General features: G+C 43.8%; 1 protein-coding gene across 1 annotated transcript in view; it reads left to right on the top strand.

Annotated features, from left to right (window-relative positions):
- Window positions 1-15,524, top strand: part of pex5lb (peroxisomal biogenesis factor 5-like b) — a 161,151-nt gene that overhangs the window by 101,092 nt on the left and 44,535 nt on the right. The window contains exons 3-6 of the mRNA XM_064943118.1: window positions 36-266; window positions 5,020-5,149; window positions 5,508-5,595; window positions 5,867-5,965. Coding sequence (XP_064799190.1) covers window positions 36-266; window positions 5,020-5,149; window positions 5,508-5,595; window positions 5,867-5,965 — 548 coding nt within the window. The remainder of the gene's footprint in view (window positions 1-35; window positions 267-5,019; window positions 5,150-5,507; window positions 5,596-5,866; window positions 5,966-15,524) is intronic.

The raw sequence follows: 15,524 nt of genomic DNA, 5'->3' as shown, positions 1-15,524 counted from the left end.
CACAGAAATGACCTTGTGTTTGTGTGTCTCCTCAGTTCTATCCTCAGCCCTTGACCTGGTGGACCTGAGCGAGCCCAGTGAACGCAGTAGCAGGAAGGTCAGCGTCAGGGAGCGTCCGAGCCCCTTGGGGCCCCGTAAGGGAAATTCTAAAAACAGCCCACGGAGAGGGAATAGACGAGATGAGACAGAGCTCATCCAGGTGGAGGTGGAGCGCGCATCGAGCGCTCGCACCCCACGAGCTCCCGAGAGGGTCTCCCTAGAGTCAGGTATTGACTGCACGATGTGTGTGTTTGGAGTGAGGGGGGGTGGGCGAATGTTTTGTGCATGGGGGGTTGTGTATTTGAGTGTTACACCATGCAGTTGTCTTCATACTGTGTACCTACAGCAATATCATTAGACATTCATATTGGGAGGACACTTACAGTGCCTTCAGAAAGTATTCACACCCCTTGAATTCTACAACATTTTGTTGTTACAAAGTGGGATTAAAATGGATTTAATTTTCATCTTTTGTCAATGATATACAGTGAGGGGAAAAAAAGTATTTGATCCCCTGCTGATTTTGTACGTTTGCCCACTGACAAAGAAATGATCCGTCTATAATTTTAATGGTAGGTTTCAAAATCCAGAAAAAAGCATGTCAAAAATGTTAGAAATTGATTTGCATTTTAATGAGGGAAATAAGTATTTGACCCCTCTGCAAAACATGACTTAGTACTTGGTGGCAAAACCCTTGTTGGCAATCAGAGGTCAGACATTTCTTGTAGTTGGCCACCAGGTTTGCAAACATCTCAGGAGGGATTTTGTCCCACTCCTCTTTGCAGATCTTCTCCAAGTCATTAAGGTTTCGAGGCTGATGTTTCGCAACTCGAACCTTCAGCTCCCTCCACAGATTTTCTATGGGATTAAGGTCTGGAGACTGGCTAGGCCACTCCAGGACCTTAATGTGCTTCTTCTTGAGCCACTCCTTTGTTGCCTTGGCCGTGTGTTTTGGGTCATTGTCATGCTGGAATACTCATCCACGACCCATTTTCAATGCCCTGGCTGAGGGAAGGAGGTTCTCACCCAAGATTTGACAGTACATGGCCCCGTCCATCGTCCCCTTGATGCGGTGAAGTTGTCCTGTCCCCTTAGCAGAAAAACACCCCCAAAGCATAATGTTTCCACCTCCATGTTTGACGGTGGGGATGGTGTTCTTGGGATTATTGGCAGCATTCCTCCTCCTCCAAACACGGCAAGTTGAGTTGATGCCAAAGAGCTCCATTTTGGTCTCATCTGACCACAACACTTTCACCCAGTTGTCCTCTGAATCATTCAGATGTTCATTGGCAAACTTCAGAAGGGCATGTATATGTGCTTTCTAGAGCAGGGGGACCCTGCGGGTGCTGCAGGATTTCAGTCCTTCACGGCATAGTGTGTTACCAATTGTTTTCTTGGTGACTATGGTCCCAGCTGCCTCGAGATCATTGACAAGATCCTCCCGTGTAGTTCTGAACTGATTCCTCACCGTTCTCATGATCATTGTAACTCCACAAGGTGAGATCTTGCATGGAGCCCCAGGCCGAGGGAGATTGACATTTATTTTGTGTTTCTTCCATTTGCGAACAATCGCACCAACTGTTGTCACCTTCTCACCAAGCTGCTTGGTGATGGTCTTGTAGCCCATTCCAGCCTTGTGTAGGTCTACAATCTTATCCCTGACATCCTTGGAGAGCTCTTTGGTCTTGGCCATGGTGGAGAGTTTGGAAACTGATTGATTGATTGATTGCTTCTGTGGACAGGTGTCTTTTATACAGGTAACAAACTGAGATTAGGAGCACTCCCTTTAAGAGCGTGCTCCTAATCTCAGCTCGTTACCTGTATAAAAGACACCTGGCAGCCAGAAATCTTTCTGATTGAGAGGGGGTCAAATACTCATTTCCCTAATTAAAATGCAAATCAATTTATAACATTTTTGACGTGCGTTTTTCTGGATTTTTTGTTGTTATTCTGTCTCTCACTGTTCAAATAAACGTACCATTAAAAATATAGACTCATCAATTCTTAGTCAGTGGGCAAACATACAACATCAGCAGGGGATCAAATACTTTTTTCCCTCACTGTACACAAAATACTCTAATGTAAAACTGTTAGTCACCTTTAGCAGCGATTACAGATGTGAGTCTTTCTGGATAAGTCTCTAATCTCTTTCCCCCTAAGAAAAAATAAAGGCTCTAAGAGATTTACACAACAGAATTGTACAATATTTGTCAGTTGGAGAGCCTATCATTCAGAGGTATTCAGAGGTCAAGACTGCAGGTGCTGGGGGAAGAGAGGGAGAGAAAAGAACGCAAGAGCTGTTCGAGATAGCAGGTCCGGGACAAGGTAGCATGACCGGTGAACAGGTCAGGGTTCCATAGCCGCAGGCAGAACAGCAGAAACTGGATCAGCAGCACGAATAGGTGGACTGGGGATGAGGACAGCCACAAGTCGTTCTGAGGCATGGTCCTAAGGCCGAGTATAGCCCATGAAGATCTCCCCACCGCACTTGACCCAAGGAAAGGAAGGATGGGAGAGAGCAAGCAAGCCAGTGACTCAGCCACCGTAATAGGGTCAGAGGCAGAGAATCCAAGTGGAAAGAAGGGAGCCGGCTAGGCAGAGACAGCAAGGGTGGTTCGTCACTCCTGTGCCTTGTTGTTTACCTTCGTACCCCTGAGTCAGAAGAGATGAGTCTTGAATAAAGACTTTCACATGGACCGGCCGACCAAAAACTGAGCTCTTTAGGAGAAAGCTCTGCATCCAGTTGTTTGCTTAGAAGGCCTGCTTCTTGTGAACGTAGCGTAGGTATGTACGGCAGGAACAAATCAGTGAGATGGGTACAGTAGGAGTAAGTCCATGTAATGCTTTGTAGGTTAGCAGTAAAACCTTGAAATCAGCCCTAGCTTTAAGAGGAAGCCAGGCTAGCACTGGAGTAATATGATCAAATTTATTGGTTCTAGTCACAATTCTAGTAGCTGTATTTAACACTAGCTGAAGTTTATTTAGTGCCTTATCTGGGTAGCCAGGGAGTAGAGCATTGCATTAGTCTAATCTTAAAGTGACAAATCATTGATTAGCTTTTCTGTACCATTTTTTGACAAAATATTTCAGGTTTGTGCAATGTTACGAAGATGGAAAAAGCCTGCTCTTGAAATATTTTTGATATGTTTATTTCTTTTTACCATAAAAAACTCCCTAGTCTTTGTTGATGACAAGCATACCCATAACATGATTCAGCCACCAAAAAATATGAAGTGGTACTCAGTGATGTACTCAGTGATGAACATAACACTTTGTATACAGAACATAAAGTGAATTTCTTTCCACATTTTTTGTGGTTTTACTTTAGTGCTTTATTGCAAACAGGATGCATGTTTTTGAATATTTTATTATGTACAGGCTTCTTTCTTTTCACTCTGTGGAGTAACAACACTGTTGTTGATCCATCCTCAGTTTTCTCCTTATCACAGCCATTAAACTCTATACATTGGCCTCATGGTGAAATCCTTGAATGGTTTCCTTCCTCTAGGGCAACTTAGTTAGGAAAGACGCCTGTATCTTTGTAGTGACTGGGAGTATTGATACACCATCCAAAGTGTAATTAATAACTTCACCATGCTCAAAGGGATATTCAATGTCTTTGTGAGGCATTGGAAAACCTCCCTGGTCTTTGTGGTTGAATCTGTGTTTGAAATTTACTGTTTGACTGAGGGACCTTACAGATAATTGTACGTCTGGGGTACAGAGATGAGGTATTTGTTTAAGAATCATGTTAAACCCTGTTATTGTTCAGGCAACTTATGTTAATTGTTAAGCAAATGTTTACTCCTTAACTTATTTAGGCTTGCCATAACAAAGGGGTTGGATACTTATTGACTCAAGGCATTTTAGCTTTTCATTTTTAATGTGCTCAATTTTAAATTCAGACTGTGTAACAACAAAATGTGGAAACAGTCTAGGGGTGTAAATACTTTCTGAAGGCACTGAATGTGTTTAATAATAAGAATGTGCTTTTCATGAGAAGGATACAAAAGGCATAACAATCTCTTCACTCCATTCCTATTACTGTTTTGGCTTAAATCCCTGTGTCCCAAATCACTCATTTGCAAATTAATTCACTAAAAATCCTACAATGTGATTTAATTATTTTTTTTCTCATTTTGTCTGTCATAGTTGAAGTGTACCTATGATGAAAATTACAGGCCTCTCTCATCTTTTTAAGTGGGAGAACTTGCACAATTGGTGGCTGACTAAATACTATTTTGCCCCACTGTATGTGATTTAGAATATGCTCTAGTATGGTTTGTGTGAAAATTTGCATCACTGTTATGTTCCTATTGTTGGATAGCACTATGCTAACAGTACTTTGTGGATAGCATTATGCAAACAGTTCTATGTTCTTGTCCATGTTGCTGGATAGCATTATGCTCACAGTTCTATGTTTCTGTCTATATCTTGTGGATAGCATTATGCTAACAGTTCTGTGTTTCTGTCTATATCTTGTGGATAGCATTTTGCTAACAGTTCTATGTTCTTGTCCATGTTGTTGGATAGCATTATGCTAACAGTTCTATGTTTCTGTCTATATCTTGTGGATAGCATTATGCTAACAGTTCTATGTTTCTGTCTATATCTTGTGGATAGCATTATGCTAACAGTTCTATGTTTCTGTCTATATCTTGTGGATAGCATTATGCTAACAGTTCTATGTTTCTGTCTATATCTTGTGGATAGCATTATGCTAACAGTTCTATGTTTCTGTCTATATCTTGTGGATAGCATTATGCTAACAGTTCTATGTTTCTGTCTATATCTTGTGGATAGCATTATGCTAACAGTTCTATGTTTCTGTCTATATCTTGTGGATAGCATTATGCTAACAGTTCTATGTTTCTGTCTATATCTTGTGGATAGCATTATGCTAACAGTTCTATGTTTCTGTCTATATCTTGTGGATAGCATTTTGCTAACAGTTCTGCACCCTTTATTCCTTCTGCTCAGTCAGTTCCTCTTCTCCTTTGGAGAAATGGGAGGAAGTGAATCTTCACCCTGAAGGTGCCCTGAATGACAGCAGGAAGAGACGATACGAAAATAAGTGCACCTCACACCACTCCTCCAGTGAATTAATATGGTAAAGCCATTTTTATAAGCCTGTAAAAGGCTTTATTTATTTATTATTTAACCTTTTATTTAGCTCGGCAAGTCAGTTTAGAACAAATTCTTATTTACATTGACGGCCTACCATGGCTATACTTTCCATCTTGTCCACTTTAAACGTCAAGCCTTAACGTGTTAGAAATAGAGTTCAATCAATTATGTGTTATAAGTTACAGGAAACAAAACATAAAAAATAAAATATTACTAGAAATATGAATAGTGGTTGTGAACAGATTTTGTTTATTTTGTTGTACAACTGTGGTGTTAGAGTATATTGTAGAAGTATACCTTTCCCTTCGATACCAGACATGTTTACCCTTCTTTCTCCTCAGGTCAGCAGAGTTTAAAACAAATCCATCTGTGAAAACCTCATTTGAAGTCAATAGCATTGATGACGAGGACCACATATCAGCACTAAAGGTCTACAGAACCTCCATTAACATGTATACTAATAGAAAATTATGTGAAGTTATGGTATCTTCCTTGAAAATAACCATATACAAGTCAAATTTCACCACAAAGTGTGAGGATGTATCGAAAGCTATTTTAAATGATATATTGGTGTCTCCATTGCCTTCTGGGATTATAAGTGTGACCCCTCACTCAGTTAAAGGTGAGGGCGTTTTTGCTGATCTTGCATTTCTGTGTGTGTTTGTGTGTGTGTGTGCGTACACATTTCTGTGTCCTACAGGACCCAGGACCCCGACAAGTGCGGCCCAGTCTCCGTCACCTCTTGGGCAGACATCATTCCCAGGAGGAAGAGTTTGTAAGGGCAAAGGCTGCTGTAGAGGTGAGAGATTAATACACACACGTAATCTAAGATATTTGTTGGCTGGAAGTAGTAGTTTGGTAATGGCTAAAACTGTAAAAACATCCTACACATCTGTTATCTACAAGTTTCCACATGCAGAGCTTATTCCATGTGCGCAGGGCTACTGGAGTGGTTGAGGTGAGTTTATACATAAAATGTGACTGGTAGTAGGATATACATGTAAACATGGCTGAAAAGGGACTGGTAGCAGGAATATATAAATACGTATGGTAATATGTGACCGACCGCCTCGATTCGTTCTTATGGTTGCTCGACTAAAGGTTTTGATTTTAAGCTGCGGGACTTAGAGGTAATGTGTGGTTTAGTACAGTACCCTGCGTCACCACTTCATTGCTCCAGACCAACACAAGGGGGAGTTAGAGCACTGATTATGCTTTTGGGTCCGACTGTGTCTCTAACTGACAATGAATGGGCGACATAAACCTAAACAGAAACTGATAATTGTGCACGACTCTTCGAAATGTAATTTGAATTAACTGAATGATGAGGATGAAGGTGATTGAATTGAGAACAACAGTGTAACACCCGCTTGCGCCATCGTGTGCAAATGTATTTTGTCCCCCCACATCAAATGTATTTTGTCCCCCCACATCAAATGTATTTTGTCCCCCACATCAAATGTATTTTGTCCCCCCACATCAAATGTATTTTGTCCCCCCACATCAAATGTATTTTGTCCCCCCACATCAAATGGGATCATGAAACGCAGGTTGAAATATCAAAACAAACTCTGAACCAATCATATTAATTTGGGGACAGGTCGGGAAAGCATTAAACAAGTTAGCTAGCTTGCAGTTGCTAGCTAATTTGTCCTATTTAGCTAGCTTGCTGTTGCTAGCTAATTTGTTATGAACGTTGAGTTGTTATTTCTCTACTCTGACAATTAATCCACACATAAAACGGTCAACTGAATCTTTCTAGTCATCTCTCCTCCTTCCAGGCTTTTTCTTCTTTGGACTTTATATGACGATTGGCAACTAACTTTCATAAGGTGTATTACCACCACCGTTTTGGTTATTCTGACCTGGACACCATGCATTATAGTCTCTAAAAGGAAATATTTTACAACCGTTTCTTGCGCATATCATTTTCCATATGGATCCATAACGATGGGAATAAATATCACTGAATGACAGAAATATTGGAACAAAGTAGGCTAACGAAGGTAAACAAATTGTTGCTTACTGGAAAATACTCTTTCAAAAATGAATGGAAGAGGCAAGTGGAAGGGGGAAAAGACAGCATTCAGAGGTCAAGACAGCACTGCATGGGGACTGGTCTTGATAAATCAACAATATTTTTATTTTCATTGAGTCTCTGTTTTGGGTATTGGTTAGACTACAATTAGGGTATGGAAATGTTAGGATTATTTTGCTCTTACTGTAATACTGTAGCGTACTCCCGACCCATAAAGGCTAATAGCCATTATGGGCTATTAGCAGGATAATAGACTCTTGCCAACACCTCTCAGTATTTTGATTATTTGTGCAAAGGCAATTCATCAGCAATAAAAAATTAAAAACAACTCATAGGCTTCTACTTCCAGCTTATACATACTATATACAGTTTACGGACACAGAGTAGTTTACAATAGTTATATTTCATTTGTTTTTAGTCCCATCCTACAGCTCCTCTCAACCTCTCCCATCTATCTCTGAACACCATCCATTTTTTTTCTATTTGCCATGTATTTTTCAACTGGGCTGTGATGTTTCACAAAAGTTCTGAACCTTTCTATTCTCATGGATTCTACAAATTAAAGATAAACACTTTTGCAACACAATTATTATTATATTATTAATCGATTGACTATGGCTTTTTAAATCACCCAGCAGTGCTATTTGCAGAGTTAGCTCCAGATAAATGTTGCAGAGCTGGGATGGTTGTATCTCCCATATATAACATTCTATTGGTTGCAAGAATTTTGTATAATAATTTTAAATGGAACATTTCTACGTTTTGAACACAGCGTTGTTTTGTGTATCAGTTCATAAACCATGTGCCATGGAATCGGTACATAGAGAATCTCTTCCCAACTATTTTGCTATCTGAATGGTACAGCTGCCAGTATTTTGGTCCTTAAATGAAACTTGTATACATTTTTATTTATCATGTCTTTACCAATTTTGGTCTTTAATGCAGGGCAGACAGACAAGTTCCTTACTTTCTCCCCCTTCCACTTGCCACCTTCATTTTTGCCTTAATGCTGCAATTAGGTGGTTGTAATTTTGAGTTGAGCAGACATTTCCATATATTTTTGTTAGCTGCATGTGTGACAACTCCACCAGTCCTATTTATGAAAATTATGTACAAAGATTATGTCGTAATATTTGGTGTAATATGTTATTTTCTGGTGGAATAAACTGAAATTGCAACTAACTTTCAAAGACTTGTTTTAAAAATAGAGATATTTTGCAAATTATTTCATTTTCAAATTTTCAAAGTGAGAGGTTGAAATCTGAATAAAGGAGAAAATGACATTCTTGAACATGGGGCCATTCTTACATATCTGCTACAGAACCAGTTCGGATTTAAGTAAACTCAGCAAAAAAATAAACGTCCTCTCACTGTCAACTGTGTTTAGTTTCAGAAAACGTAACGTGTAAATATTTGTATGAACATAAGATTCAACAACTGAGACATAAACTGAACAAGTTCCACAGATATGTGACGAACAGAAATGGAATAATGTGTCCCTGAACAAAGGGGGGGGGGGGTCAAAATCAAAAGTAACAGTCAGTATCTGGTGTGACCACCAGCTGCATTGAGTACTGTAGTGCACCTCATCCTCATGGACTGCACCAGATTTGCCAGTTCTTGCTGTGAGATGTTACCCCACACTTCGACCAAGGCACCTGCACGCTCCCGGACATTTGGGGTAATGGCCCTAGCCCTCACCCTCCGATCCAACAAGTCCCAGACGTGCTCAATGAGATTGAGATATGGGTCCTTCGCTGGCCATGGCAGAACACTGACATTCCTGTCTTGCAGGAAATCATGCACAGAACGAGCAGTATTGCTAGTGGCATTGTCATAATCAAGGGTCATGTCAGGATGAGCCTGCAGGAAGGGTATCACATGAGGGAGGAGGATGTCTTCCCTGTAATGCACAGCGTTGAGATTGCCTGCAATGCCCGCAAGCTCAGTCCGATGATGCTGTGACACACCGCCCCAGGCCATCCACCTCCAAATCGATCCTGCTCCAGAGTACAGGCCTCGGTGTCACGCTCATTCCTTTGACGATAAACGCGAATCCTGGTGAGACAAAACCGTGACTCGTCAGTGATGGGCCAGTCCTGTCTGATCCCGCAACGGTGGGTTTGTGCCTATAGGTAACGTTGTTGCCGGCGATGTCTGGGAAGGACCTGCCTTACAACAGGCCTACAAGCTCTCAGTCCAGCCTCTCTCAGCCTATTGCGGACAGTGTGAGCACTGATGGAGGGATTGTGCGTTCCTGGTGTAACTTGGGCAGGTGTTGTTACACGTGGTCTGCCACTGCGAGGACAATCAGCTGTCCGTCCTGTCTCCCTGTAACCCTGTCTTATGCGTCTCTCATTACGGACATTGCAATTTATTGCCCTGGCCACATCTGCAGTCATCATGCTTCCTTGCAGCATGTCTTAGGCACGTTCACGCAGATGAGCAGGGACACTGGGCATCTTTCTTTTGGTGTTTTTCCGAGTCAGTAGAAAGGCCTCTTTAATGTCCTAAGTTTTCAAAACTGTGACCTTAATTGCCTACCGTCTGTAAGCTGTTAGTGTCTTAACGACCGTTCCACAGGCGCCTGTGTCACATCTGCTCCTGCAACGCCCTCTAATGCTCATCCTGTGTCTCCTTGACCTGCCGTCACTCCCCCAATACTCCCTCCCTCTCTCTGTGTGTGATTGTGTCGGCGGAAACAGGTGTGCTGGAGTCAGAGCAGATCCACACCAGCTGCAACCTGTTCCATAATCAAGACCTTTGCAAATACTCAGTCCTGCCAGATCGTAATCTATGCTCAGTCAGTCTACGTTCCTAGCCGGTTGTTACTATTCAGACCCTGTTATCTGTTTGTTCCTGTTTTCCTCTCCGCTACAGTTCTGCCCGCTCTGACACTGGTCCCTGTCTCCAGTCCACGTCTCGTCATCCTGCTACTCTGTCCTGGATTCCCCACTCTGCTACTCCCTTGGATTCCCCTCCGGACCTACTTACCCTGTCTCAACCCCTCTCGCTCCAGCCTCAGTCTCCTCACCTGGTTACCCTGTCTTAACCCCTCTCGCTCCAGCCTCAGCCTCCGGACCTACTTACCCTGTCTCAACCCCTCTCGCTCCAGCCTCAGCCTCCGGACCTGGTTACCCTGTCTCAACCCCTCTCGCTCCAGCCTCAGCCTCCGGACCTGCTTACCCTGTGCCAACCCCTCTCGCTCCAGCCTCAGCCTCCGGACCTGCTTACCCTGTCTCAACCCCTCTCGCTCCAGCCTCAGCCTCCGGACCTGCTTACCCTGTGCCAACCCCTCTCGCTCCAGCCTCAGCCTCCCGACCTGCTTACCCTGTCTCAACCCCTCTCGCTCCAGCCTCAGCCTCCCGACCTGCTTACCCTGTCTCAACCCCTCTCGCTCCAGCCTCAGCCTCCGGACCTGCTTACCCTGTCTCAACCCCTCTCGCTCAAGCCTAAGCCTCCGCACCTGCTTACCCTGTCTCAACCCCTCTCGCTCCAGCCTCAGCCTCCGGACCTGCTTACCCTCTCAACCCCTCTCGCTCCAGCCTCAGCCTCCGGACCTACTTACCCTGTCTAAACCCCTCTCACTCCAGCCTCAGCCTCCGGACCTACTTACCCTGTCTCAACCCCTCTCGCTCCAGCCTCAGCCTCCGGACCTACTTACCCTGTCTAAACCCCTCTCACTCCAGCCTCAGCCTCCGGACCTACTTACCCTGTCTCAACCCCTCTCGCTCCAGCCTCAGCCTCCGGACCTTCTTACCCTGTCTCAACCCCTCTTGCTCCAGCCTCAGCCTCCGGACCTACTTACCCTGTCTCAACCCCTCTCGCTCCAGCCTCAGCCTCCGGACCTACTTACCCTGTCTCAACCCCTCTCGCTCCAGCCTCAGCCTCCGGACCTACTTACCCTGTCTCAACCCCTCTCGCTCCAGCCTCAGCCTCTGGACCTACTTACCCTGTCTCAACCCCTCTCGCTCCAGCCTCAGCCTCCGGACCTACTTACCCTGTCTCAACCCCTCTCGCTCCAGCCTCAGCCTCCGGACCTACTTACCCTGTCTCAACCCCTCTCGCTCCAGCCTCAGCCTCTGGACCTACTTACCCTGTCTCAACCCCTCTCGCTCCAGCCTCAGCCTCCGGACCTACTTACCCTGTCTCAACCCCTCTCGCTCCAGCCTCAGCCTCCGGACCTGCTTACCCTGTCTCAACCCCTCTCGCTCCAGCCTCAGCCTCCGGACCTGCTTACCCTGTCTCAACCCCTCTCGCTCCAGCCTCAGCCTCTGGACCTACTTTCCCTGTCTCAACCCCTCTCGCTCCAGCCTCAGCCTCCGCACCTGGTTTCCAGAAACCCGGCCGAGCTTCCCTTGACCTGCACTCCATCTCCCCCTGTGTCTCAAAAAATACCTCATGCCAGTATCCTCGTCTGAGTCTGCTCTTGGGTTCCCCTGTTCCACTCCGCGTAACAGCATGTTCATTAATTGTTTATTGTTCATTGAACAAGCATGGGAAACAGTGTTTAAACCCTTTACAATGAAGATCTATGAAGTCATTTGGCTTTTTACAAATTATCTTTGAAAGACAGGGTCCTGAAAAAGGGTTTTATAGAAATTACCATAGCTCAAAATATGCGTGACACAGTATACTTTAAATGCATGCAAAGTTGTTTGTATTATATTTGGTCATTCAAGAAATATTTAAGATATATTTAAAGATCTTGTTAGGTATGCATTGATATTTGTTTCAAATCAAATTTTATTTGTCACATACACATGGTTAGCAGATGTTAATGCGAGTGTAGCGAAATGCTTGTGCTTCCAGTTCCGACAATGGAGTAATAACCAACAAGTAATCTAACTAACAATTCCAAAACTAATTTCTTAGTTTTGGAATGTCCAACCTGGGTTCAAATAGTAATTCAAATCAAATGCAATGATTTTGAAAACGGTTTGAACCTAAGTCTGGTGAATGGTGAATGTAATGTATGCCTCTCGTCCCCTTTCCATCTGTATGGAAAATTGTTACTTGATCCTAAGCAAATAAAAGGCCAAAGCTGATAAGACAGTACAAAAAAGTCACATACAGTGTATGAGTTTTTACTGGCATTATCTGACAATTCTCTGTATATCTATCTATAGCTCTTGCAACAGCCAATAGCTGGACATGTTATGGAGGTTTGGGTATCGGAGCTGAAACAAAGCACACGATGCATGTCATCAAAGTATTCGATTACTCCGTTGAGCCCTCATTCTTCTCCACCTCACCTTCCTCCTAACCTTCTCCCATTTTCCGTCCTTGTCTCTCCCCTTTCAGTTTGATGGGGGCATGATATCAGTTCTGCCATGCCATATGTACAGTGCTGTAAATATGCTGACCTCTTTGTTTGCTGTCAAACTGATATGTTACTGCAGGTGTTGTTTTCCAATGGTTAAGTTCAATTGTGAATGAAGTTGTCTTTATTTGTCTCACAATGCATTATAAAGTTAGTTAATTTGACCAGGGAATAATATCCCCTCATATTAATGCCCCAGGTGTGTGTGTGTGTGCACGTGGGTGCGGATGTGTGTGTGTTCACCTGTGCATCCATGTGTGTATGCATCTGTGTCTGTATGCATCCCATTTCATTAACAACTATTGACCCATCATTTTCAAATCTGGACCTCGAAGCCAGTTCCACTGCTTTTTTTTCTTGATCTGTGTGCTATTCCTGTGCACCACCATTCGCTTCAAGTTCAGTCATCAGTCAGGTAAGAAAGAGGATAAGAAATTCAGACAATAGCGAGCCCACTTTCCCTACTTTGGCTAAATCACCAATTGTTCTGCAACTGATATAAGCTGTATTTATGCTGCATTTAAGAGTACTATTCTTGACACGTGTCATTTAAATTTAGATGATCAAACACATGAATAGTGAATATCATCGTACTGTTAAAGACAGTATATTCCCAGAGGTATTGTCAGTAATAATCTTGCAACCATAAAGTTCAATTCCACTGTTAGCCCATTTGGGATGCCCACTGTGGTAAGCTCATCCAGTGCTAATACTTTAAATGCCATAAATATGGATACCCCCACTGTGTTAAATCGTGTAGGAGGCTTGAGCTGTTGCATATCAACGTGCAAAGTTTGTCAAAGATCGACCTTCTTGATATCTGAGTGCATGACATGAGCCCGGATATTTTCATTCTCTTGGAATGAAAATATATTCTAAATGGATAAGGACCATGACATTGCTGATTACAACGTCTACAAACTTGTTTTTGCATGGTTTCCGCGACACGGTTAGCTTTTAACAGCTAGGGCCGCTATTTCTTGTGCCGGAATCCCGCTTAAGACCGGTTGAAGCCTGCTTGACAGACAGGTTGAAGCCTGCTTGATGGAGACGCTAAGCTGCTAGCCATCATACTAACAAAGTTGGTAACAGTTGAGTTTTGCAATGGGGCCCTCTGTCTGGAGAAATAAATGAACGGTTTCAGCACTGTAAGAGCTGTATCTACTACGCTTTGTTTCGGGACAAACCGGATCATTCTGACTTCCAATGCGGCGATTGTTTACTTGCCGGGGATTATAGACTTGAGGTGGCTTCTTTGATTAAATCAAAATCAAATCAAATCAAATGTTATTTGTCACATACACATGGTTAGCATATGTTAATGCGAGTGTAGCGAAATGCTTGTGCTTCCAGTTCCGACAATGCAGTAATAACCAACAAGTAATCTAACTAACAATTCAAAAACTAATTTCTTATACACAGTGTAAGGGGATAAAGAATATGTACATAAAGATATGAATGAGTGATAGTGCAGAGCAGCATAGGCAAGATACAGTAGATGGTATCGAGTACAGTATATACATATGAGATGAGTATGTAAACAAAGTGGCATAGTTAAAGTGGCTAGTGATACATGTATTACATAAGGATGCAGTAGATGTTAGAGTACAGTATATACGTATACATATGAGATGAATAATGTAGGGTATTGTAAGCATTATATTAGGTAGCATTGTTTAAAGTGGCTAGTGATATATTTTACATCCTTTCCTATCAATTCCCATTATTGAAGTGGCTGGAGTTGAGTCAGTGTGTTGGCAGCAGCCACTCAATGTTAGTGGTTGCTGTTTAACAGTCTGATGGCCTTGAGATAGAAGCTGTTTTTCAGTCTCTCGGTCCCAGCTTTGATGCACCTGTACTGACCTCGCCTTCTGGATGATAGCGGGGTGAACAGGCAGTGGCTCGGGTGGGTGTTGTCCTTGATGATCTTTGTGGCCTTCCTGTAACATCGGGTGGTGTAGGTGTCCTGGAGGGCAGGTAGTTTGCCCCCGGTGATACGTTGTGCAGACCTCACTACTCTCTGGAGAGCCTTACGGTTGTGGGCGGAGCAGTTGCCGTACCAGACGGTGATACAGCCCGCCAGGATGCTCTCGATTGTGCATCTGTAGAAGTTTGTGAGTGCTTTTGGTGACAAGCCAAATTTTTTCAGCCTCCTGAGGTTGAAGAGGCACTGCTGCGCCTTCTTCACGATTCTGTCTGTGTGAGTGGACCAATTTGCCTGTGATGTGTATGCTGAGGAACTTAAAACTTACTACCCTCTCCACTACTGTTCCATCGATGTGGATAGGGGGGTGTTCACTCTGCTGTTTCCTGAAGTCCACAATCATCTCCTTAGTTTTGTTGACGTTGAGTGTGAGGTTATTGTTCTGACACCACACTCCGAGGGCCCTCACCTCCTCCCTGTAGGCCGTCTCGTCGTTGTTGGTAATCAAGCCTACCACTGTTGTGTCGTCCGCAAACTTGATGATTGAGTTGGAGGCGTGCGTTGCCGCGTAGTCGTGGGTGAACAGGAGAGGGCTCAGAACGCACCCTTGTGGGGCCCCAGTGTTGAGGATCAGCGGGGTGGAGATGTTGTTGCCTACCCTCACCACCTGGGGGCGGCCCGTCAGGAAGTCCAGTACCCAGTTGCACAGGAAGTGAGTGCTACGGGGTGGTGGTCGTTTAGCTCAGTTACCTTAGCTTTCTTGGGAACAGGAACAATGGTGGCCTCTTGAAGATTGCATCGTCTGTGGACCTATTTGAGCGGTAAGCAAATTGGAGTGGGTCTCGGGTGTCAGGTAGGATGGAGGTGATATGGTCCTTGACTAGTCTCTCAAAGCACTTCATGATGACGGAAGTGAGTGCTACGGGGCGATAGTCATTTAGCTCAGTTACCTTAGCTTTCTTGGGAACAGGAACAATGGTGGCCCTCTTGAAGCATGTGGGAACAGCAGACTGGTATAGGGATTGATTGAATATGTCTGTAAACACACCAGCCAGCTGGTCTGCGCATGCTCT

This window comes from Oncorhynchus masou, chromosome 3, assembly GCF_036934945.1.
Source record: "Oncorhynchus masou masou isolate Uvic2021 chromosome 3, UVic_Omas_1.1, whole genome shotgun sequence".
NCBI classification, from domain to species: Eukaryota; Metazoa; Chordata; class Actinopteri; order Salmoniformes; family Salmonidae; genus Oncorhynchus; species Oncorhynchus masou.
This window is presented reverse-complemented; position numbering and strand designations above follow the sequence as displayed.